General features: G+C 38.4%; 2 protein-coding genes across 12 annotated transcripts in view; one reads left to right on the top strand and one right to left on the bottom strand.

The window, feature by feature from the left end:
- LOC127513524 (protocadherin Fat 4-like) overlaps positions 1–5445 on the top strand; it is a 97902-nt gene extending 92457 nt beyond the window's left edge. For 6 of the 10 annotated variants that reach the window (XM_051895449.1, XM_051895432.1, XM_051895440.1 and 3 more), the window contains 10 exons: positions 540–688; positions 854–1161; positions 1382–1492; positions 1919–2110; positions 2267–2361; positions 2937–3101; positions 3285–3485; positions 4453–4551; positions 4681–4702; positions 4817–5445. In XM_051895449.1, the coding sequence (XP_051751409.1) occupies positions 540–688; positions 854–1161; positions 1382–1492; positions 1919–2110; positions 2267–2361; positions 2937–3101; positions 3285–3485; positions 4453–4551; positions 4681–4702; positions 4817–4903 (1429 nt within the window). In that variant the 3' untranslated portion in view covers positions 4904–5445. The remainder of the gene's footprint in view (positions 1–539; positions 689–853; positions 1162–1381; positions 1493–1918; positions 2111–2266; positions 2362–2936; positions 3102–3284; positions 3486–4452; positions 4552–4680; positions 4703–4816) is intronic. The other 4 variants (XM_051895379.1, XM_051895390.1, XM_051895396.1 and 1 more) reach the window with 1 other exon arrangement.
- Positions 5446–5872: 427 nt separating this feature from the next.
- The window catches only part of usp34 (ubiquitin specific peptidase 34), a 51540-nt gene continuing 35251 nt past the window's right edge, over positions 5873–22161 (bottom strand). Inside the window, exons 52-77 of one of the 2 annotated variants that reach the window (XM_051895367.1) lie at positions 21960–22035; positions 21298–21345; positions 21089–21139; positions 20636–20716; positions 20143–20228; positions 19810–19978; positions 19220–19294; positions 18984–19135; positions 18566–18719; positions 18386–18430; positions 18198–18302; positions 17871–18018; positions 16917–17221; positions 16145–16474; positions 15613–15770; positions 15447–15525; positions 15241–15367; positions 12508–12615; positions 12310–12414; positions 11687–11811; positions 11482–11605; positions 11283–11362; positions 10008–10148; positions 9537–9683; positions 9300–9456; positions 5873–7511 (exon numbers count right to left, since the gene is read on the bottom strand). In XM_051895367.1, coding sequence (XP_051751327.1) covers positions 6838–7511; positions 9300–9456; positions 9537–9683; positions 10008–10148; positions 11283–11362; positions 11482–11605; positions 11687–11811; positions 12310–12414; positions 12508–12615; positions 15241–15367; positions 15447–15525; positions 15613–15770; positions 16145–16474; positions 16917–17221; positions 17871–18018; positions 18198–18302; positions 18386–18430; positions 18566–18719; positions 18984–19135; positions 19220–19294; positions 19810–19978; positions 20143–20228; positions 20636–20716; positions 21089–21139; positions 21298–21345; positions 21960–22035 — 3850 coding nt within the window. In that variant the 3' untranslated portion in view covers positions 5873–6837. Of the gene's footprint in view, positions 7512–9299; positions 9457–9536; positions 9684–10007; positions 10149–11282; positions 11363–11481; positions 11606–11686; positions 11812–12309; positions 12415–12507; positions 12616–15240; positions 15368–15446; positions 15526–15612; positions 15771–16144; positions 16475–16916; positions 17222–17870; positions 18019–18197; positions 18303–18385; positions 18431–18565; positions 18720–18983; positions 19136–19219; positions 19295–19809; positions 19979–20142; positions 20229–20635; positions 20717–21088; positions 21155–21297; positions 21346–21959; positions 22036–22161 lie in introns of both variants that reach the window. The other variant, XM_051895358.1, reaches the window with a different exon arrangement.

A 22161-nucleotide genomic window follows, 5' to 3' on the forward strand; every position in this document is an offset into this window, starting at 1 on the left:
GCGACAATGAGGGTGCTGCACACGACTGGTTTCCCCCCGGGGTAGCCGTTGAAGGTTTAGAGAGAGCCATCGACATGAAATAAACAAGTAATCTGACAGGTAGGCAGCAGCAGAACTGGGGAAACTAGCGAGGAAAAAGGCGGGCATTCTGATAAAGACTGCGAGCATGGGCAGCTTGCAGTAATTAGGTCAGCTAACCTGGCTAATAGGACAAATACATCCGGCGGAGGCTGATCCAAAAGTCCGTAAACCCATGAACTGAGAGTAAATATTCCAGAGGTCACAAGGAGCGAATGACAACTGAGGAAAGGTAGTGCATGCAGGTGCTTTATGCACCTTGGTAAGGGACCGTCCCTTACCTGGCATTGAGCACATGCTCCTGTCTGTCAAGCCAGATTTGATGCAATTGGATGCTTCTGCAGAGGTCAGGTACAGATGCCCTTCCCATAGGTGGATCTCGAACATGAGATGATAAATAAGAACGACACACTTTACATGACACCTTTAAGACAGATGGCATGAATGTTGTCTTTCTGTAGGTTCTCTGAAGACTCCTCAGTGGTCGCACTGGATGCTGAAACAGGAGACATCACTTTGACCTCTGACCTTAGTGAGGTCACAGAAGACACGCTGCTAACTCTTACTGCTATAGCGACCGATCATGGAACACCACCAGAATCTGCTGAAGGTTTGGGCTTGGTTTGCAATAATTCCTTTAGTGAATATTGTGTTAAAACAATGCAGATAATGTGTGCAAATAAACATTTCTTATTGGGAGCAGTTAATTCCCCCTTCAGTATTCAAATCTGATCTGATAAACATGTCGAGATTAACATATTTCTTCTCTCTGTAGCTGAAGTCTTGCTCAACTTCAAAATTACCTCTCTCACTGAGAGTGTGGCTTTTGAAAGCTCCTCCTACAAATTCACAATAAAGGAGAATGAACCTGAGGCCTCAGAAGTGGGCAAGGTCAAGGCATTAACAGGTAATCCACTGGTTACGATCAGATATAACATGAAGTCACACGAGGATGTCTTCTCTGTGGATGGTGAGGGAACCATAAAAGCTCTCAGACCGCTGGACAAGGAGGAAGAGGAGTGGTACATCCTCACAGTAGAGGCCATAGACTCCAGAACTCCTCCAAACACTGCAGAGACAACGGTACTATTCTTGATATTATACGGGAAGCTAGCTAAAATACAAGTTGAGTAGCTGACCTTTGGACCTTTGTGTAACTAAAACTGTTTGCGTTCACATATTTGCAAAGAATACGTTTCTGGCCTAAGTCTATGTTAAAGTCTAAAGTCAATGTTTCTCTTCTTAAAAGAAAGCTGCCATAGGGCTCATTTATATTTGCCTTTCTTTCTCTCACAATCTTCAGGTCAACGTTCAGGTTGAGAATGTGAATGAGGCTCCTGTGTTTGACAATGAAATATATGAAGCAGAAATTTTCAGTATCTCTCCATACAAATTCCCTATAGTGAAGGTCCAGGTAAGTGTGGCTGGGCATAGATATCAGTTATAAATGTAGTCAGATGTATTTTATATATAAGTGGTGTATGGTGTTTGTTTGCTAAAGTAAGCATCATCATTGCTATTGTTTACAAGCAGGGTTAGTCATTTTGAAAAAAAAAAATATATATATATATATTCTATATATTAATTATATAGAATTACATTTAAGGATATCTAGAGAGAAGAATATCATAGAGACTTCTTCAGATTGGTTTGGTGTCTGAAATAGTAACTATTAGCATCTAAGCTACTAGCCATCAAATTTACCAAAAGGAAATGCACGACAAAGCACAAAATTATATATATTAGAAGCAATAGACTAAAAAAATTGTTCATTGCATTTATTAAAATGTTTTTTGTTTTTTGTAAGTTGTTATGTAAGTTATGTTTTTTTGTCCCTCAGGCATCGGACCCTGATGTGGGCGAGAGCTCAGAACTGCAGTATTCCCTGCAGGAGTCCACAACTCTGCTGGATGTGGAGGAAAACACTGGTCAGATCTACGTACTGGATGCATCCAGTTTTGAAGACAATCTGTTCACCTTTCATGCTAAAGCCACTGATAAACATGGACTGTTCACAACTACAACAGTACAGGTGAGCAGAAACAAAGAGAGAGAAAAGAGAAAGCTTTTGGAAGACTTTCAAATGGCCAATGGCATTTTGATTGAGAATGGAGCAGTAAAACAGAGCAGTCAATGCTAAGAAGAAAATTCAAAGATCAAAACAAGCTCCTGTGTTTGCCACCTACAGATCACCGTGAAAAAAAGTGCAAGTGACAATGTCGTGGTCATCTCCCTAAACCAGCCCGTGTTCACAGTTGAGAAGAAGATACCAGAGATTGAAGAGTGAGTAGGAAAATTGCCATTTCCCAGCCCACTTTGCATGGGGATAGAAGGGAAATTGAATCACTGTAGTGCGATTTAATGTTTTAATATGTGTTTACCCAAATAGTTCACCCAAAAATGCACCCATTTTGTCATTATTTACTCACCCTTATATCATTCTAAACCCTGATGCTGTTGATTTTCCACTGTAAGACAAAAGGAAAGTTTTTTTTTTTCTTCAAAATTGCAGCACTTTTCATTTAACAACAGTTCACAGTGACCGTGGGACTATCAAGCTCCAAAAAAGAAGTCCATATGTACACCATTCCAAGTCTTCTAAAGTCATACAATAGCTGAAACAGCAGCTATTAGCATCTACGCTGTTAACCATCAAATTTACCAAAAGAAAAAACATGACAAAGCACAAAATTGTATATTAGACTTTAGGAGACTTGGAATGGTGTGCATGTGAACTATTTTTTGGATAACCAATTTTGTTTAAATGAATCATTCTTTTGAGTGAGTTCTTTTCAAACAAACTTGTTCTTCCAGTTCCCTAGATCAGACTGAATGATTCATTGGTACTTTTTTCTCAGATCCATGAAGAAAGTTTTAGGCTGGACTGTGAAAGTCCTCAGTGTGAGAGCCGAGGATGGGATTGAGATGCGCACCATTCTCAGAGACTCTTCAGACAAGACTTACATCAGTTTCATTGCCATGGACTCCAGTGGAGCTGTCATCAAAGCCACAGAGGTCAAAGAGTAAGTCAGTTTTATAGGAGCTGTGCAATCTGCAATACATTCATAACTCATGTTCTTTAACAAAAACATGAGTTTCACAGTTCTGCTTTTAAACCCTTTGGCCTGCATGCCTACTAGGTTTCCATTGTAGACGTCTTTACAAGACGTGATTTTGAGGGATCTGAATTGTGTCGACTCCCACAGGAAACTGCAGAGTAATCACGATGAATTGAAAGTGGAGCTGGAGAAGGTATTTGATTCCGATTTGGAAATCAAAGTAGAGGAAGGTTCTGGAATCTCTGAAGATTCTGAAGATTCCAGTGCAGCAGTCATCATTGCTCTCAGTGTTCTGCTGGCTATAAGCATCGTGGGATTTGTCGCTGTGTTGACTGTCTGTCTCGTTAGGTAAGTAGTAGTCGTTTTTTTATTTGGATTTCAAACACGCAGTCTGGCTCACACTGAACAAACATGGTACTGGTGACCTGAAAACCATTTCCAACTGAAAAATAACCAACAAAGTCAACACGAAACAACCAACCCCATTTACTTTAAATCTTTCCCTGCCATTGACAAGATTTTCCATTATTTATGACAACACTTCCGCCAAAGTTGTTGACCGTTGTTTTCACTGTTTCTGTATATGGTAGGGGGCTGTCGAGATGCTGTACTGAAAGAGTACAGCATCTTAGATCTAAAAACAAGCAAAGAAGAAGATCTGCATGAACCAGAATGATAGAAGTTGCTTATGCACAATTTAGCTATTGTGATCATTAACCATTCCACAGCATATAAATCAAAATTGTCTAATGTTACAGAGAAAAATGTCGAAACTACAAAGACTGAAGCTTTGGGGGTGTTGATGGACTCGATCTATTCCATCTATATTGTGATCATAATTCCTAATCCGATCCGGACAATGTCTTTGACAAAACGCAATTTTATCCCTCCACATGCCATAGTTGGGTTCATTGTTTGCCGATCCCTGATCTAGGCCAAACAAGCAGGATATTATATATTAACCACTAATCAAACAGTTATTTAATCTTTGTTTTAGGTAATGCAGCTTATATAAGTCATTCCATTTCAATAAAAAATAAAAAGCAGCTTTACCACTGGCATATGTGGAGATGCTCTGGAAGGTGAACTTGACCTTCAGGAGGGTAGTAGTCCTTCCCAAATCCAACGCATACTTGTTCAAACAAGTGAAACTCCCATTTTACACCATCACACCAATTTCTGATGGATAAACCCAAATTCCGGCTTACATATGTTGTATGGTTGCTGTAACACTCAGAAATATGTCAAATTACAGAAGTAAAAAATGGGGGTGTAAAGATGGCTTAGTGATTATATATATTTTTTGCTGCCTCAGGATGAAGAAAATGAAGAAGGACACAGATTCTGACAGAGAGAGCTTCAATATTGGCAAACCTAAGATATCCAGTATTGACAAAAGTTTTACATTTCACAAGTAAGTGCCAATATACAGTTTTGTTAAAGAGCAGATACAAACGTATACTCTCATACTTGCTAAAAATTTGTCCTCAAATACAAAATGTGCTTTAGTTTGTTTGACTAAACATGTTTCTTCTGTTGATAGCAAAAAAGAAGACGACAAAGAGGTAAAGCACTCGATTCAGATGCCTTCGTTAATGATAAATCAATGAAGTACAATTCGGACAATATTCAGTTTGTAGAACTGAAATGCTTAAAGTTTAAAATGTTCTGTTTTTCAGGTTAAGTTTAGTAACACACCCGATTCTGAAAGAGATTCCGAAAATGACACGGATTTGAGTAACGGCAACAGTATCTCTGCCCTCTGAAAACACATTGATGCTCCATCCTTCTCAGAACAAGACTTTACGAGGTTTAAAATGAATTCTGACACACTGTTAAAGCTCAGTTAATGAAAAATGGCAGTTGAAATGTTCCATAGCCAACATTTTTGTTATGTATTTTTATATTTGTTTGAGTACTCCAACATTAGCTTAGCAACACGCTAACACCAGACTACTGAAATCAGTAGAGTTGAGTTTCCTGTGCACTTCTTGTGTTGCTGCCTATGCAGAAGGTTCCACATCAGTCACCATTTCAGACTCACCTAGTTTTGGAACAGAGCAAATATCTCCTTTTGTATCGATGTTTTCTTTTCTTTTAAGTAATATTAGCATTTTGCTAATTAATTTTCTATGTGGTCTTTCACAAAGGGACATCCCAAAACCTGCTTACACGTAACAGTAGGCTTTTGCACTTTAACCAGCTCAGCTATAACTGTGTATCAAAATTATGTGCCGCTTTTAATTTGTATCTTTGATGTAAATATCCATCAGAATGATTAAACTTCTTAAAATATTTCTTAATCATATTGTGTGTGTGTGTGTGTAATTATCACAGACCAATCCACAAACCTCACACTTTAAACCTAGCAAGCTCCTGAAGATTTGGGCTGTGTTCAGAACAGCATACTAGCACACTATTTCTGCGGTATGCAGTGCACAGTATGATTTAGTGAGACATACTAAATGCCAAAATGTGCAGTATACAAACTTATTAGATTCATCTGATCTGAATGGCAATCACATGCATTTTTTTTTTTCCTGAATGCAACATACTATTTTTCTGAAATGATTATCATTGCATTTACAGCATACTACTTAGTTTTTACCAAAAAAATAATAGGAAGTATGCAGTGTACACTATATAGTATGCTGTAATATTCTATTCCAAATACAGCCATTTTAGCAACAAGTTACACTCACAACAGAAAGAAAAAAAATCATCCCACAACCTGCTTTTTGGACTCGGTTCATAATTAAATCATATTAAAATTTTATTAAGTTATATCCTATATTAAAATAAAATGAAAACAGAAAGACTGAGAGAGAAATCAAATACAGAGAACGCAAGAATGACATCCAATAGATTATGGAATGTATTTCGGTAAATAAAATAGAGCTCCAACTGTTCCATCAAATGTGCAATATTCCGGCCACAAATGATCTGAGCCTGAAAACAGCACCGTAAGTTTCTATATACACAACGTAGGTATATATATATACACAGTAGATTTATATATACAGTATACTGCGCTTGAATGGATATATACTGTATACATATACCTTACAGAAATAATATATATATATATATATATATATATATATATATATATATATATATATATATATAAACCATCTCATTTACAAAGCCAGGCAACATCTAGAAGATTCTTTACAGAATCAAGGTTCTTGTGGTTCGTTCTTTCTTTTCAATATACAAAGTAAACATAGTTTTTGATATCCACCACAGAGAAAAAAAACACAGCAAGGCCATTTCAGCCTCACGTCTGTAAGTACAAAACTGGCACAGAAGACAATCGTAATTATAATAATAATACACGTGAATAAAAACGCAAATTAAATTATGCACTGATGGGACTAAAACGCTGTAAACCTTTTCCCTGTTTCACTGCAGGCTCGAAAACAAACCACTTCAAAACAAATAAACCAACAAAATTACGGCTTAAAAAAGGGGGAAAAAAAAAAACTGCCCTTTGACAAAAATAAGCTCCAGCTGATATCGTTCGTTTTTCGTTCTGTTCGATTAATGCGGAGCTCAGTTGATGAAGAGCAAGGCCAAAGGGCGGGAAAAGAAAAAAATGTTGACAAATCGGACTTCAATTACTCTTAAAAAGACAAAACTGAACAGCATGGTGAACGAAAATGGTGAAATGCGAAAAAGGAGGGACGTGAAAGCAACGTCACAAAGCTGAGGGGCGTGTCCCTCCTTTTCCGTTTGAAAGTTTGGCAACCACAGCGATAGTGGCCTCAACTGTGCGTGACAGCGTTTCCAGAGCATCCTGTGCAAGGGCGTGGCCACACCCGCCTGACTCCGCCTCCTGGAGCGAGCAGCTCCGCCCCTCGGCAGCGTCTGGCAGGCTGGACAATAAAAGCACCGAGTCGGCAGAGGCGGAGGAAGTTGAGGGCACTTCCTCTCTTTCTGGCTCCGCCTCCTGCTCTTGCGGTTCCTTCCGCCCATCTTCCTCTTCCTCCTCCTCTCTTCCTGCTATCTGCGGTGGAGGTTCATCTGCTCTGCCGAATGCCTCGGGAAGGGAGGAGGATGACGACGAAGATGATGATGATGACGATGATGACGACGAAGCGTCCATTTTCTTTTCCTCAAGGGACGCACTGTCGGGAGAGGGAGGGTCATTTTCTGTTCCCGGGTCGATGAGGGAGGAGTCTCGTGTTTCAGTGTCCGAAGTGCTGGTGGGCGTTAACGCCTCCCCAGGCTCCGCCTTCTGCTCAGAGCAGGGAGCCAATGAGGAAGAGGTCGAGGGAGGGCAAATGTTGCTTCCACCGCTGTCTCCTGGACGATCGTCAGCACTGCTGCTCACCCTCCGCCGCTTCACTGGAGTCACGCCCTCCTCGTCCACTGAGAGATCAAATAAAGTGATGTCATCAAAGCACAATACCCATTTAAAAATGATCATTTTTATCATTTTAAAATGCATTTTTATGGTGCATTTTTAGAAATGGTTTTAATGTGTGATTAAAGTTATGTCTCATTTATAGCATCTTTGAGTACCATGAAAAGTGCTTTTTAAATAAAATTATATTAAACATAATACTGTTATTATGTATAATAAATACAGTTTTCTGTCATCTTAAATTATTGTTATTAATGTTAATTGTTTAAGATGTGCTTTTGGTAATTTTTAAGATGCTTCTTTTTTTTGTACTCCTAGCTGTTGCTACCATTTGTATTAAAAATACATAAATAAATAAATGTTATATTTTACATAAAATAATTCAAAGCCATGATGAAAAAGAAATGCATATTCCCTTTTGTGCCTCTACCTGTTCTGCCCTACCATTTTTATTAAAGGGAACCCCTGGTGTTAAGACTTGTATGGCTTAATATAACATAATGATGTCTCTTACTGAAATATGTAGTAGAAAACTCATGAAAGATTTACGTTATTTAAAAAATCCATGACAAATTTGGACAATGGGCAGCGCCATTTTGTTTGCGTTCTATGTCGATGACGTCGAATGGCTGCACTCACTGAGTTACTGACACTGTCCTATTGCTATTTTTAACGCAACACAACTCGGAATATAATATACTATGCCACATTGTGCAGCTTTTGGTTGTAATTTTCAGTCGATGAGCCACAAGAGAAGCGATGTAAGTCCTTACTGCTTTACTAGTGATAAGAGGAGAAAAGAATGGGAAGTTGTGAAGAATGTGGATGAATAAAACTTCCTAACTAATAAATAATTAATAATAATAATAATTCTTCTTATTGTTGTTGTTATTGTTACTATTATGATTATTATATTTCAAATAAAATAATTCAAAGCCATGATGTACAAAAAATGTATACTTTTTGATGCATTTTTTGTGCCATTTTTATTAAAATTGTTTTATAATTTGAATAGTTGAAAATGAAAATTATCCCATGATGTGCTCACCCTCAAGCCATCCTAGGTGTACAGTATATGAGTATCTTGTGTCAGACGAGCACAGTCGGAGTTATATTTAAAAATATCCTGGCTCTACCAAGCTTTATAATAGTAGTGAATGGGAGGGCATGATTTTGAGGCCCAAAAAAGTGTATCCATCCATCATAAAAGTACTCCATATGACTCCAGGGCGTTAATACAGGCCTTCTGAAGTGAAGCGATGGGTTTTTGTAAGAAAAATATCCATATTTAAATCTTTATAAACTAAAATAACTAGCTTCTAGCAGACAGCCATACACAAATCGAGAAACAGTGGAAGAGTAACCTCTGACCCGTCGCATGATTGTTTGAATCGTGAGAGGCGTCTAAGCTTACGATACTCCTACATCCTACGTCATACATCGCATCAGGAGTTACTCTTGTGGCGCAAGTTGACTTGCGCAGTATGCGTATGGTCGTCCGCCAGAAGCTAGTTATTTTGGTTTATAAAGTTTTAAAAATGGATATTCACTACCATTACAAAGCTTGGAAGAGCCAGGATATTTTTAAATATATCTCCGATTGTATGTCTGAAAGAAGATCATATACACCTAGAACGGCTTGAGGGTGAGTAAATCTTTTCATATATAATTTTCATTTTGAGGGGAACTATCCCTTTACAATAAATAAACAAATATTAATAATATTATATTTTAAATTAAATAATTCGAAGCCATACATGAGGGCGATTTAAGTGTGTCTGTGATGTTGACACCTTTGACTTTGCGTTCCTTGGCCTCCATCTCTAATGTGGCGCGGTGCTGCAGACACAGTCTGCATTTGGACAGCAGCTCCTGTAGAGCCGGACCTAGAGCCGGATCCAGCTGCTGAGGGGCGTAAACCGACAGCACCAGCAGCAGCGCACGCAGATCCTTTAACACAGACACAGACAGAGGAATGAGTAAAGAGCAATGGAGCGCTGGCCGTGATGTGAGGAGGGAGCTGTACTCACCGCGTTCAGGAGGCTGCTGGTCTTGCTCATCTCTGCTCTCTGATTGGTCAGCTCAGGCTGCAGGCTGTGGTACTCGTTCAGTAGGTTGGTCACCAACACATTAACGAGATTCGAGCAGCTCTGGCCTGATAACACCTGCACCTGCACCTGAACACACACACACACACACACACACACACAAATCAAGTTTCAACCTGCAGCAGGACAGGCTCAGTGTCAAAGAGTAAAGCAACAACTTTTAGGCTTTACAAAATAAACTCAACTTTGGGTTAAACATGTCACCCTTGTAATTATAACAGGGGTTCAGCCTGTTATTAACCTAGGGTTATGAAGCTTTGCAATGCTAATCATAAACACATCAGAATTAGGTGTCAAACACGTTGGTGTCAATTAGGTGTCAAACGCGTTGAACTGGATAAAGACAACCCATTACATTCAAACTGCATAAGGAGTTGATGTGTGTGTATTTACTTTATGTAAGAAGCAGGTGAGGAAGGAGTAGGCGATGTTGTTGTTGAGGAAGTTTCTCTCATCCATCAGGATGCATTTCATGTATTCTCCAAATGCCGGATCCTCACACAGCAGCTTCACACAGGACTGAGCCATCGCACACTGACAGAGAGAGACAGCAGAGACTTCATGAAACACACATCTGACCAACTTCTTACTGGATGAGGCTGCTTTGTTTTCATAGTTATGTGTCTGAAATATCTCCACCTCTAGTGTCGCCCATATAAGGCATCAAGCAGAGATGATATATAGTTGCATATGTATAAAAATGATCATTTTTAACATTTAAAACTTGTACCTTGTTAGGAATGCTTTTAATGTGTGATTAATGCTGTGTGTCTCATTTAAAGTGTTTGAGTACCTTGAATAAAATGTATTTTGATATTTATGTATTATGATGATACACGCGCACATATACATATATACACACATATATATATATATAATATATATATATATATATATATATATATATATATATATATGTATATGTATATATGTGTGTGTGTGTGTGTGTATATATATGTATATATGTATGTATAAGATGTATATATGATGTATAAGATGTATAATAAATGCATAATCCCTTTTTGCACTCCGAACAATCAATCGATCAATTAAACAAAATCAATCGATCAATAAAAAAAAATATTATTAAATTTATAAAATGTATAATAAATGCATACTCCCTTTTTGCACTCCTAACAATAAATAAATGAATAAAATGTATTATTTTGTAATGTGTATAACAAATGCATATTCCTTTTGCACTCCTAACAATAAAAAAATAAAAAATAAATGTTATTATTAATTTGTAAGATGTATAATAAATGCATACTCCCTTTTTGCACTGCTAACAATAAATAAACAAATAAATAAATAAATGTTATTATTAATTTGTAAAATGTATAATAATGTATACAAATGTATAATAAATTAATAATAATTATTAATTATTATTATTTTATTATTATTAAAATATAAGATAAATATAATCAAATGTAAACTATGTAAATAAATAATTCAAAGCAATGCATGACAGTGATTTTACCAGTTTCAGGCACTCCACATCCCATCATGTTTAACAACACCTCTTACCTGTGATAAAATCACTGTACCACATGACCTCTAGTGTCTTATTGCTTTAGCACAGTGTGTCTGTGTCTGTGTGCGTGCACGCTTGTGTGTGTGTGTGTGTGTGTGTGTGTGTGTGTGAGATGACTAAAAAGGTTTTACCTGAGATTGAGCAAGTTCTGTCCAGAGTTTGGGAAAGAGAGCCAGATGTAGAGGAAGTCCTTCATATGCGATCAACACACCTGCACACGTGAATAAACACCATCAGCACAAACACACACTCAGTGAGATTTAAGAGCTGAGAGAAAGAGAGAGAGAGAGAGAGAGAGAGAGAGAGAGAGAGAGAGAGAAGTGTTCTTACTCAGTTTCACCAGAGTCTCTGTGAACTTCTCACAGTTGATGGCGACTCGACAGAGCAGGTGAATGAACTGATGATACGACAGGAAGTAGTCCAACAACATCCTGTCATACACCTCATCTTTACCCTACAGGAAAAACAAATACACACTCTATGAACAACTAAAGCTCAGCATGTAAAGTGATTCACTCGTTGGCCTCATACACACCTTACTGGTCTCCACCATTGAGGGCAGCAGGCACATGTTGAGCTCCGGTCTGGGAGGACGAATGTTGTTCTTTCCGCCCATCAGCTTGATATTCTCTCTACAGGGCAGATACGGCCCAAACGACACTATAAAACACACACAGTGTTACACCACGTGCTGACGATATTATTATTATTTCTTTATTAATTAGTATTTTTTAATGCCATGTCAGCAACAAGGCTATCTTCACAATAAACAAAAAGCTATATAAGAAATTTAAGATTAATAGAAGATAAAAAAGTGCTCTTCATGTGCCCCTGTTATGTTTTTGTGTGTGTGTGTGTGTGTGTGTGTGTGTGTGTGTGTGTGTGTGTGTGTGTAATAGAGCTGTTTGTGAATGTAAAAGGTCTGTAAAGTTTCAGAGAACAAAGTGCACGACACTGTAGATGTAGCTGAGGCCTGGAAGGGTTTGGTTTTCTTTGCTGCCAAAGCAAATCTACTTTGCATGTACTTCAAAATAATGAGGACTCAAGCTTGAATTGATACGGTAAAACCAACGCTATTGTTACTGTTTGTATCAATGTGTATCAAGTGCTGAGGAAAATCTGTGATGCTGTATGAATGAAGCCTTTGGCGGGACTCACTGGGGATGTTGCTGTGGTGGTAGGTGCAGTGGTTGTGCTGCAGGAAGGGCACAAGAGTGTGCAGGAAGTCATGAGGACTCAAGAGCACCAGCTCCTTCAGCACATCTGAGGATGAACACACATGGTTAGATCACACACATCTGCTACTTTGGATTATTTCTAAAACAGTGCTTTTATTTTGGGGATGTGGCGACGCACCCAGACAGGCGTTACGCAGTTCCGGTGGGCTGTAAGAGTTCAGCAGCGTCAGCAGCTTGTGAGCAAAATCAATCCTCTCCTGCCACTGGATCAAAGCCTGCTTCACATCTACACACAACATAAACGATCAGTTATTGACATGTACAAGTGCTTTATGGGCAATCAAAACCTTTGTACTGCATGTTAAGGTGTGTTATGGGTAATATGGTGCTTAAGTATTGATGCTTCAGGTGTATTACGGGTAATGAGTAGTTTTGTACTACACGTTAAGGTGTATTATGGGTAATGTGTACTTTTGTACTACACTTTAAGGTGTATTATGGGTAATGTGTACTTTTGTACTAAATGTTAAGGTGTATTATGGGTAATGAGTACTTTGTATTGCACAGTTAGGTGTATTATGGGTAATAAGTACTTCTGTACTACACGTTAAGGTGTATTATGGGTAAAGAGTAATTTTGTACCATACGTTAAGTTGTATTATGGGTAATGAGTACTTTTGTACTGTACAGTTAAGTGAATTATGGGTAATGAGAACTTTTGTACTACACGTTAAGGTGTATTATGGGTAATGAGTACTTTTGTACTGTACAGTTAGGTGTATTATGGGTAATGTACTTTTGTACTACACGTTAAGGTGTATTATGGGTAATGAGTATTTTTGTACTATACGTCAAGTTGTATTATGGGTAATGAGTACTTTTGTACTACACATTAAGGTGTATTATGGGTAATGAGTACTTTTGTACTATACGTCAAGTTGTATTATGTGTAATGACTACTTTTGTACTACACGTTAAGTTGTATTATGGGTAATGAGTACTTTTGTACTACACGTTAAGATGTATTTTGGGTAATGAGTACTTTTGTACTGTACAGTTAGGTGAATTATGGGTAATGAGTACTTTTGTACTACATGATAAGGTGTATTATGTGTAATGACTACTTTTGTACTACACGTTAAGTTGTATTATGGGTAATGAGTACTTTTGTACTACACGTTAAGATGTATTTTGGGTAATGAGTACTTTTGTACTGTACAGTTAGGTGAATTATGGGTAATGAGTACTTTTGTACTACATGATAAGGTGTATTATGTGTAATGACTACTTTTGTACTACACGTTAAGTTGTATTATGGGTAATGAGTACTTTTGTACTACACGTTAAGATGTATTTTGGGTAATGAGTACTTTTGTACTGTACAGTTAGGTGAATTATGGGTAATGAGTACTTTTGTACTACATGATAAGGTGTATTATGTGTAATGACTACTTTTGTACTACACGTTAAGTTGTATTATGGGTAATGAGTACTTTTGTACTACACGTTAAGGTGTATTATGGGTAATGAGTACTTTTGTACTACACGTTAAGATGTATTTTTGGTAATGAGTACTTTTGTACTGTACAGTTAGGTGAATTATGGGTAATGAGTACTTTTGTACTGTACAGTTAGGTGAATTATGGGTAATGAGTACTTTTGTACTACACGTTAAGGTGTAATATGGGAAATGTACTTTTGTACTACACGTTAAGGTGTATTATGGGTAATGAGTACTTTTGTACTACACATTAAGGTGTATTATGGGTAATGAGTACTTTTGTACTATACGTCAAGTTGTATTATGGGTAATGAGTACTTTTGTACTACACGTTAAGGTGTATTATGGGTAATGAGTATTTTTGTACTATACGTCAAGTTGTATTATGGGTAATGAGTACTTTTGTACTGTACAGTTAGGTGAATTATGAGTAATGAGTACTTTTGTACTACACGTTAAGGTGTATTATGGGTAGGGCTGGGCGATATGGCTGAAAACTATCACGATATCAGTGTTTCATATCGGTCGATATCGATAATTGATAATTTTTTCTGACCCATTTAAAATAAGGACCAGGAGAAAAATATATTACATTTAAACATTTTTATTTTAAACTTAACCTTCCTCTGATCATAATCCCCTCAGTTATTAAGACAGAAATGTCAACAACCATGGAAAACTCAAATAATTAAAATGTTGTGCGGTGTTGCAGCTACAGATGTTGTTGGTTGAATACGGCTGTGCTCTAAAGGGTGAGCGCGGCTAAGGTGGTACATCAAGTTCATGGTATTACCAGTCTTGCATAATTTGCAGACGACATTGGTCTGACTACGGTCAGACTTATAATATCCAAAAAAAACTGCCATACTGGCGAGCTGACTTTTCCTCTTTTATTTACAATTTCCTCGCTCGCTGCGGCACTCATTTTCTGTTTATTAGTTGCCGGTTACTGAAGAGGAATCCAGCAGACCAGCACGAGACAACGATATGGTGCAACCAAACTTGATACTGTTACATGATTGGCTGTTAGCGTGTCACTCCCTACGTTGCTAGGTTACCAGAGAGCGAGTGCCTTTGTTAATGCAACCAAACTTGCTTCGCAACCTCTGTTTTCTTCCGACGAGGAATAAAAAAAATCTCGAACGTTTTAATCGAACACATTTTTTATTGATATCGATCACGTGTCTATCGCGATACATATCGTTATCGTTTTATCGCCCAGCCCTAATTATGGGTAATGAGTATTTTTGTAAAACACGTTAAGTTGTATTATGGGTAATGAGTACTTTTGTGCTGTACAGTTAGGTGAATTATGGAGTTGTTTATTTAAGGTGCATTATGGATGCTGTGTGGATAGTCCACACTTAAACTCCAGTTTAGGTGTGTGGTGTATTGTGGGTAATGCACTACCTTTACGTTGTAAGTAGGGTCGTGTTGCCTTTAAAACAGACAGGAAGATGGACAGCAGCTCCACTAGATCACCGGTCACATGACACGCGGTGGCCTCATGGTACATCATGTGCAGGGTATTGAAGGACTGCAGACACAGAAATAGTTAGTTGTAGATGACAGTCCATTAAAATACGAAGAAGAGTGAATGAAGAGAGCGTGAATACCTCAGTCATCAGGATGAGTCCTCTGTTGAACACCACCAGCAGTCTATCCTCATCGTTCTCCAGCAGGATACGGAAGGCACTGAGAGTGTACAGAGTCTTATTATGAACGGAAATGGCTCCATCTTGTGAAATATTCAGCGAGACTTTAAAGAGACAGTGTATGTACCTGATGAGAGTGGTCCAGCAGGAGCGTCCGTCCAGACAGCGCAGGTAACAGCTGATGGTGGTCTTCTTGAACTGCTTCACATCCTCCAGCTCTTCCTCTCTCATATCAGGCCTCTGAGCTACAAACAACTGCATCAGGTTAAACAACTCCTCCACCGCCTGCAGAGAAAGAACAAACATGCTGTTATTTGACGGAACTGAATGAACCTGAATGAAGCTTCAGACATTATATTCCTTCGGACAGAAACACAGTGAGAAACAAGGAGACACTTCATGAAAATAGGCTTGAAACTAAAAAAAAAAAAAAAAAGTTTTTCACATTACTGTTTTACTGTATTTTTGATCAAATAAATGCAGCCATGGTGAACAGAAGAGACTTCTTTCAAAAACATTAAAAAAAAATACATTAAAACTTCAGACTTTTGAACAATAGTGTAGTTACTGATAAACTTTCCCATCAACTAAAGAAAAACACTTTTGATCATATTTCTTATGTGAACTTTGGTAACAGGGTCGGACACTACTGTACTCACCCCCGGGTACTGGCTGGCGTGGGGTGTGAGATTTTTGAAGGCCCACTGTATGTTCTGGTGTGACGCCAGCTGGCGGGTGAAAGCTGGCGACTGCTCGCAGCACATGCGCAGGATGGCGTAGTATGCTGGCAGCATCCCACGGTTGAACAGCACCACCTCCTGATCGTCGTGATCGGCCAGGATGTAGTTGAAGGCAATGTTTTTAGTGACGACAGGGTTTTGGACAATGAGACGCACGTTCTCACTGCAGTCCACACAGACGTTATACCAGAAGGACAGGAGAGCCTGCTTGTTGTGATTAGTGGCGATGGCTGGCTCTGATAACTTGGGCTGTGAGATAGAAAGAGACACATAAGAGCAGGGCTGTACAATATATCAAATTAAAATCAGTATCACGATATGCGTGACTGTCAAATCGTTTAGGCTGCGATTGAATTAAGTAAATATCCACATCATTATATTCACGTGCCCTCATAATCTTTAATCAAAATATCTTCCCCTCCCTCTTGCAGTATCATCTCTTCTCTTCTCTGATGACATGTTTATTGGCATGAGGGCGGGGCAACCTGTCACTCACATGAGATACACCAATAACAAACCACAACCATCCAACCAATTCACCACGGACAAAATCAAGTCCCGCCCTACATTTGTTCTTGTTTGAGAAGCCGTTTCACTCTGATATACATCACAATAGGGAAGAAAACACTATTGCAACTTCCATTTCATCATATGAGCACCTAAAAAATGCCTTCATCTGCATGTGAAGTACCTGGAAGAGGTTCCAGAGGTCCATGAAGTAGCTGGAGAACATGAGCTTCTCGGTTTTGGAGATGAGGCAATAGGTCATGAAGCTGAAGTACTGCACCAGTTTGGTGGTCCCGTGCACGGGCACGTCCACGTAGAGTTTGGCCCGGCCCAGCAGGCCCAGCAGCAGGTTGTAGACCTGGTGCAGAACCACGGTGGTGTCGGGACTCAGCGGGAGGTCCCGCGTGGGGATGTGAAGAGAGCGCGTGGAGCGGAACATCTGACGGAAGGAGTTGCTCGGGATGAGAGACACCAGAAGATACGCCGCAGCTAAGAGAGAAATGTATTGAATATATCACAAAATAATGCAAAGTCTGACGTTTTACCAGTAAAATTAAAGATAAGTCTAGCTGATTATGCTTTAAAATGTTATCTAATGCATATTCAGACATTTTAAAGTGTGAGTTAAGTGTGCAAGTAGTTCTTATGCATTTATTTATACAAGCAAGATTTTATGTTTTTGAAAGAATCTCTTCTGCTCACCAAGGCTGCATTTATTTGATCAAAAATACAGTAAAAACAGTAAAATTGTGAAATATTGTTGCAATTTAAAATAAATGTTTTCTATGTGAATATATTTTAAAATGTTATTTATTCCTGTGATCAAAGTTGCATTTTCAGCCTCATTACTCCAGTCTTCAGTGTCACATGATCCTTCAGAAATCATTCTAATATGATGATTTGATGCTCAAGAAACATTTCTGATTATTATCAATGTTGAAAACCAGTGTTCTGCTTAATATTTGAGTGGAGAAATTATGCTGAAAATTCAGTTCTCATTTAAATTGTAATAATATTTCACAATATTACTGTTTTTACTGTGTTTTTGATCAAATAAATGCAGCCTTGGTGAGCAGAAGAGACTCTTCCATAAACATAGCGTATATGAGTGTGTACTGTTGTGTAGACATGTTCTTACACGTTCGGACACGTGGGTAGTTGTGTGCCAGCAGAAACCTCTCCACCCAGTTCTCCATGTTCTGCAGGACCCAACTGTGAGCCAGCTTATTACGAGGAGTCTGGACGGCCAACCAGTCTAAACACTGAGACGGGTTATACTCGATCACCTGACACAGACAAACAGGGATTAGACACTCAGATCAGTGAGGCAGATGCAACATTTGAAGTTCTCCAAACAACCACAACTCATCATTGACACAAATCTCATGACTCATATATATAGCACCATTTCAGTGGAGAAGTAAGAAGGTATATGAATGATGGGACTGTCTGTGGGCCGATTTACCTCCCAGATCCTCTGCAGGATGTAGGACGCGAACGAGGGCATTCCAGGAGGACCAGCAGCAAACTCCATCAGCATCGTCAGCAGCTTGAAGAACGGATTCGCTGCCTGTCAGGCACGCACACAAGGTTAGTTAGTGTGTGTAACTATTGTGTCAATAATGCAACAATGGTTGTGAGATTTGTTTTTACCTCTGGAGTCAGCTTAGCGATTGAGGTGAAAAGCATTGACACGATCTACACCACAGAAGAACACAAACCATGACAACATCGATTATGAGTAGGGTTTGTGTTACAAACCTGTAGCTGTTATAATTAGCTTCATATATAAACACTAGAAGTCTATGGTGTGCCCTCATTTGGGCATCTTACATGTTCTGCCAGGCGGTTGTTGTATCTGCAGAGGCTGAATATGAGGTTGCAGGTCTGTCTGATGTTGATGCTGTCCCTGATGTGCTGGAACAGGAAGGGAAAACCTTTTCCTCCGGTCAGTGCGGCCATGTCACTCTGAGACAGAGTCAAATGCCTGCAGGCAGACAGATACAAATGATCAGACGAGTAGATATTACCAAGACAAAGGCTCAATTATAAAGACATTTTTTTCTACTATATTACAGTAAAAACGACTGATGCAATGTTTTGCAACTCTGTTTGCTGACGCTAATGGTGCAGAAATTACACTTTTAACAGCTCCAATATAAGCTTAATTTTCTGTAAATGATTTTGGGGTGAAATATGGCCCATTATGGGTGAAATATGCGATGTTTTTGTGAAATATTTCAGTGTGCACCTCTCAGATCTAGACTGCTCCACCAGCAGAGCTATGAGAGCGATCATCTTCTCCAGAGCAGCCGGACGGTACTTCTCCTCTGCCAGCGAGAGGATGTCCTCCTCTTCATCCTCCTCCCCCTCCTCTTCCTCAGATAACACCTCCACCTGAGGCTGAGACAGAGAGACTGACATTATTATCTGAGATCAGGGCAACTTTAAATCAAACATGAACTACCCTGATGAAACAGCACTTACATTTTCAGGTCCTTTTGTGCCCATGTAGAAATGCACCATAATAGAAATGGCTTGCAAAGACAAGAGGAACTGACTCTGTGAGGACAAAAAGAAGAGACACATTATGAAAAGAAGAAAATAAAGAATATTCTTTAAAAATTGTAAAAATAAATAAATAAATAAATAAATACATAATAAAATTATATAAGTTAAAATAATAAATACATAAGTAAAATATGCAAATAAATAATAAAATTAAATAAGTAAAAATGAATACAATTAAATTAAATAAGAAAAATTAAATGAATGAATAAAAAAAATAAAATTAGTAAAATAAAGAAATATATAAAAATAAGTAAAAATACTTGGTAAAAAAAAAAAGTAGTAAAATATAATAAAATAGTATAATAAATAAATACATAAAAATAAAATTAAATGCGTAAAAAAGTAAAAAGTAAAATAAATAAAATATTACAAAATAAGTAAAAAATGAATAAAAATAACAATAAGTCCAATAAATAAAATAAAAGTAAAAATATGTATATAATTAAATAAAAATAAAATGAAATAAGCAAAATGAGAAAACATAAATAAATAAATAAGATGGCTACCTCCTCTTCTCCCATTTTGGCAAACTCATACAGGAAGGCGAAGTATTCGGTCAGGTGTTTGCTGTGTGGCTTCACTCCATGTTCCATGATTGACAGCAGTGTTTTGACGAAGCGTGTCACACAGGATCGGCTGCCGATGTCCTCCACCGGCCCGTCCATGTCATCAGAGCTGTAGACAAACCAAATGAATAACAAATGAGACATTTTATAAATAAGAACATTTTCCCTGTTTCACAGACAACATATCAGCATACAGGTTTGAAAACATGAGGATAGGATGGTTAGCGGGCTCCGGAGAAAGAGAGAGAGTATATTAAAGAGAAAGAAACACACCCGTCCTCCATGCCCGGCTGCAGGTACAGATGAGCGTGGGCTGGTCTGAGGCGCTGGATCACGTGGATACACAACCTCTGGAACATCTGAAACGTCACAGCAGTGCTTATTTTAATCAAGGAAAACAATCATAATAACAAAGTGTTTTTATTGTAAACATGCTAAATGTTTTGTTAATATTATTAATAATAATAAATAATAATAATTACATTTAAATAGCTAGGTAAACGTGTGTAATGCCAAAGACTTTAGATATACCAAGGCGGTGCACTCATATTATTATGAAAAACAATATTCATGGGACAGTTCATGTCAGATTTTATTGCTGAATATGTTATTTAAATGTGAATATGGTAAGCAGTTTTTGAGATTTCAGGACTTCCCCATTCAAACAGAAAGGACTTGGATGCCTGAAATAGCTGCCCAGAGGTGTTGCAAATATGGCTGTCAAGTCAACAGACTTTCCTTGAAAAGGGAATTTGGTAACACTCACCTGTCGTACAATCTGATTGGGGCACTTGATGAGAATCTGCATGGGCCACCAGTTATCATCTGCCATCTGATCCAAAAACCACTGCACACACACACAAACAAACAGATATACATGACACATTACCGACGAACACGGAAAGCATGACCCAATAACACTCTGTAAGTGTTGATATCACCAATCCTCTCCATTCATTAGGCTCAAAAGTGATTTTCCAGAGCAGAAGATGCTGGGAAACAAGAAGCGGGATGTTCTGTGTGTACAGGTTTGGCTATACTTGCGAGGGCCAAATTGCCTCACTTATATAATGAAATATTATGACACCTGACTAGTGAGGACATTTTACTGGTTCTCACTAGTTAAAAAGGCTTATAAATCAGCCAAAACACGTTTTGATTTAAATCTAGTGTTTTGCACGTGTGTGTGTGTGTGTGTGTGTGTGTGTGTGTGTGTTACCTCGCAGGCAGCTTGATTGTTGTTGAACTGTTTGGTCAAGAGCTCGATCCACTGCAGCATTGTGGGCTGAGAGAAATGAGCACAAGATGAACTTACAACAACACAAAACAACTTTCAAACACAGAAAACAGCATCAGGTCTGTCCTGTCAGCTACAACTGAAGTAAATTACACTAAAGATGAGGGGAAAACAGAACAACGCCATCTCACCTTTTCTTTGGAGTGGATGAACGTCTCCAGAACAAACGATGTGCTGAGCTGTGAGAAGAAGAGAGGAAAATTAATCCAAAAATATGAACATCACTAGTTCTCTGCAGAAGAACTCAAGAGGTTTTCCCTGAAATTCTTGTATTAGGGTGGTGACGGTAAGGAAATTTTCCCACCGGTTAATTGCCAATTTTGGGGCGGCAATTGCTTTAATGGTGGGTAATTCTTAATGAAAAACACAACAACAAGAAAACACAACTAATCCTTTGCAGGTTCCCTATTAGCACTGGGTTTAAATCCAAAAAACTGCAAAAATCTTCCATCATCGTCTTGTCAGTCAGCTCCTCACTCTCGTGATGAATGAAATCTGACTCCTGCTGCTGATCTGTGCTGCGACTCTCGTTCGGCTCACGCTGCATTAAGCAGATGCGTTCAGTTTTTAATTGTAGTGTCTGTTTTCTAACTGAACTAAATGTTTTTTTTATTACTATAAAAAAAATCTAAATGACTGGGGTGCGGTGCCGCGGTGGGCAAGTGATTTAATCGGTGTTGCGGCTAAGCACTGGTAACACCGTCAACACCGACTACTGCAGCAAGACCATCTTGTATAGATGATCATGTTTCATAATCTGCCCTGATAAAGCTGATCATGTGGACAGACTCACCTTAGCCGTCATGAGCGACACAGATTTAGGATCCGGTAAAGTGCTGGGAATACTGCTGCACAGCTGCCACATGAACCTACAGAGAGATCGCAAAATACAAGAATTAAACAATGAAAAGAAATAAGAATGAGAGCACAGGTCAGATAAAATAGTTACAATGAAATAATATTTAAAACAAAAAATATTAAATATATTTATTACA

This window comes from Ctenopharyngodon idella, chromosome 1, assembly GCF_019924925.1.
Source record: "Ctenopharyngodon idella isolate HZGC_01 chromosome 1, HZGC01, whole genome shotgun sequence".
Taxonomy (NCBI): Eukaryota; Metazoa; Chordata; class Actinopteri; order Cypriniformes; family Xenocyprididae; genus Ctenopharyngodon; species Ctenopharyngodon idella.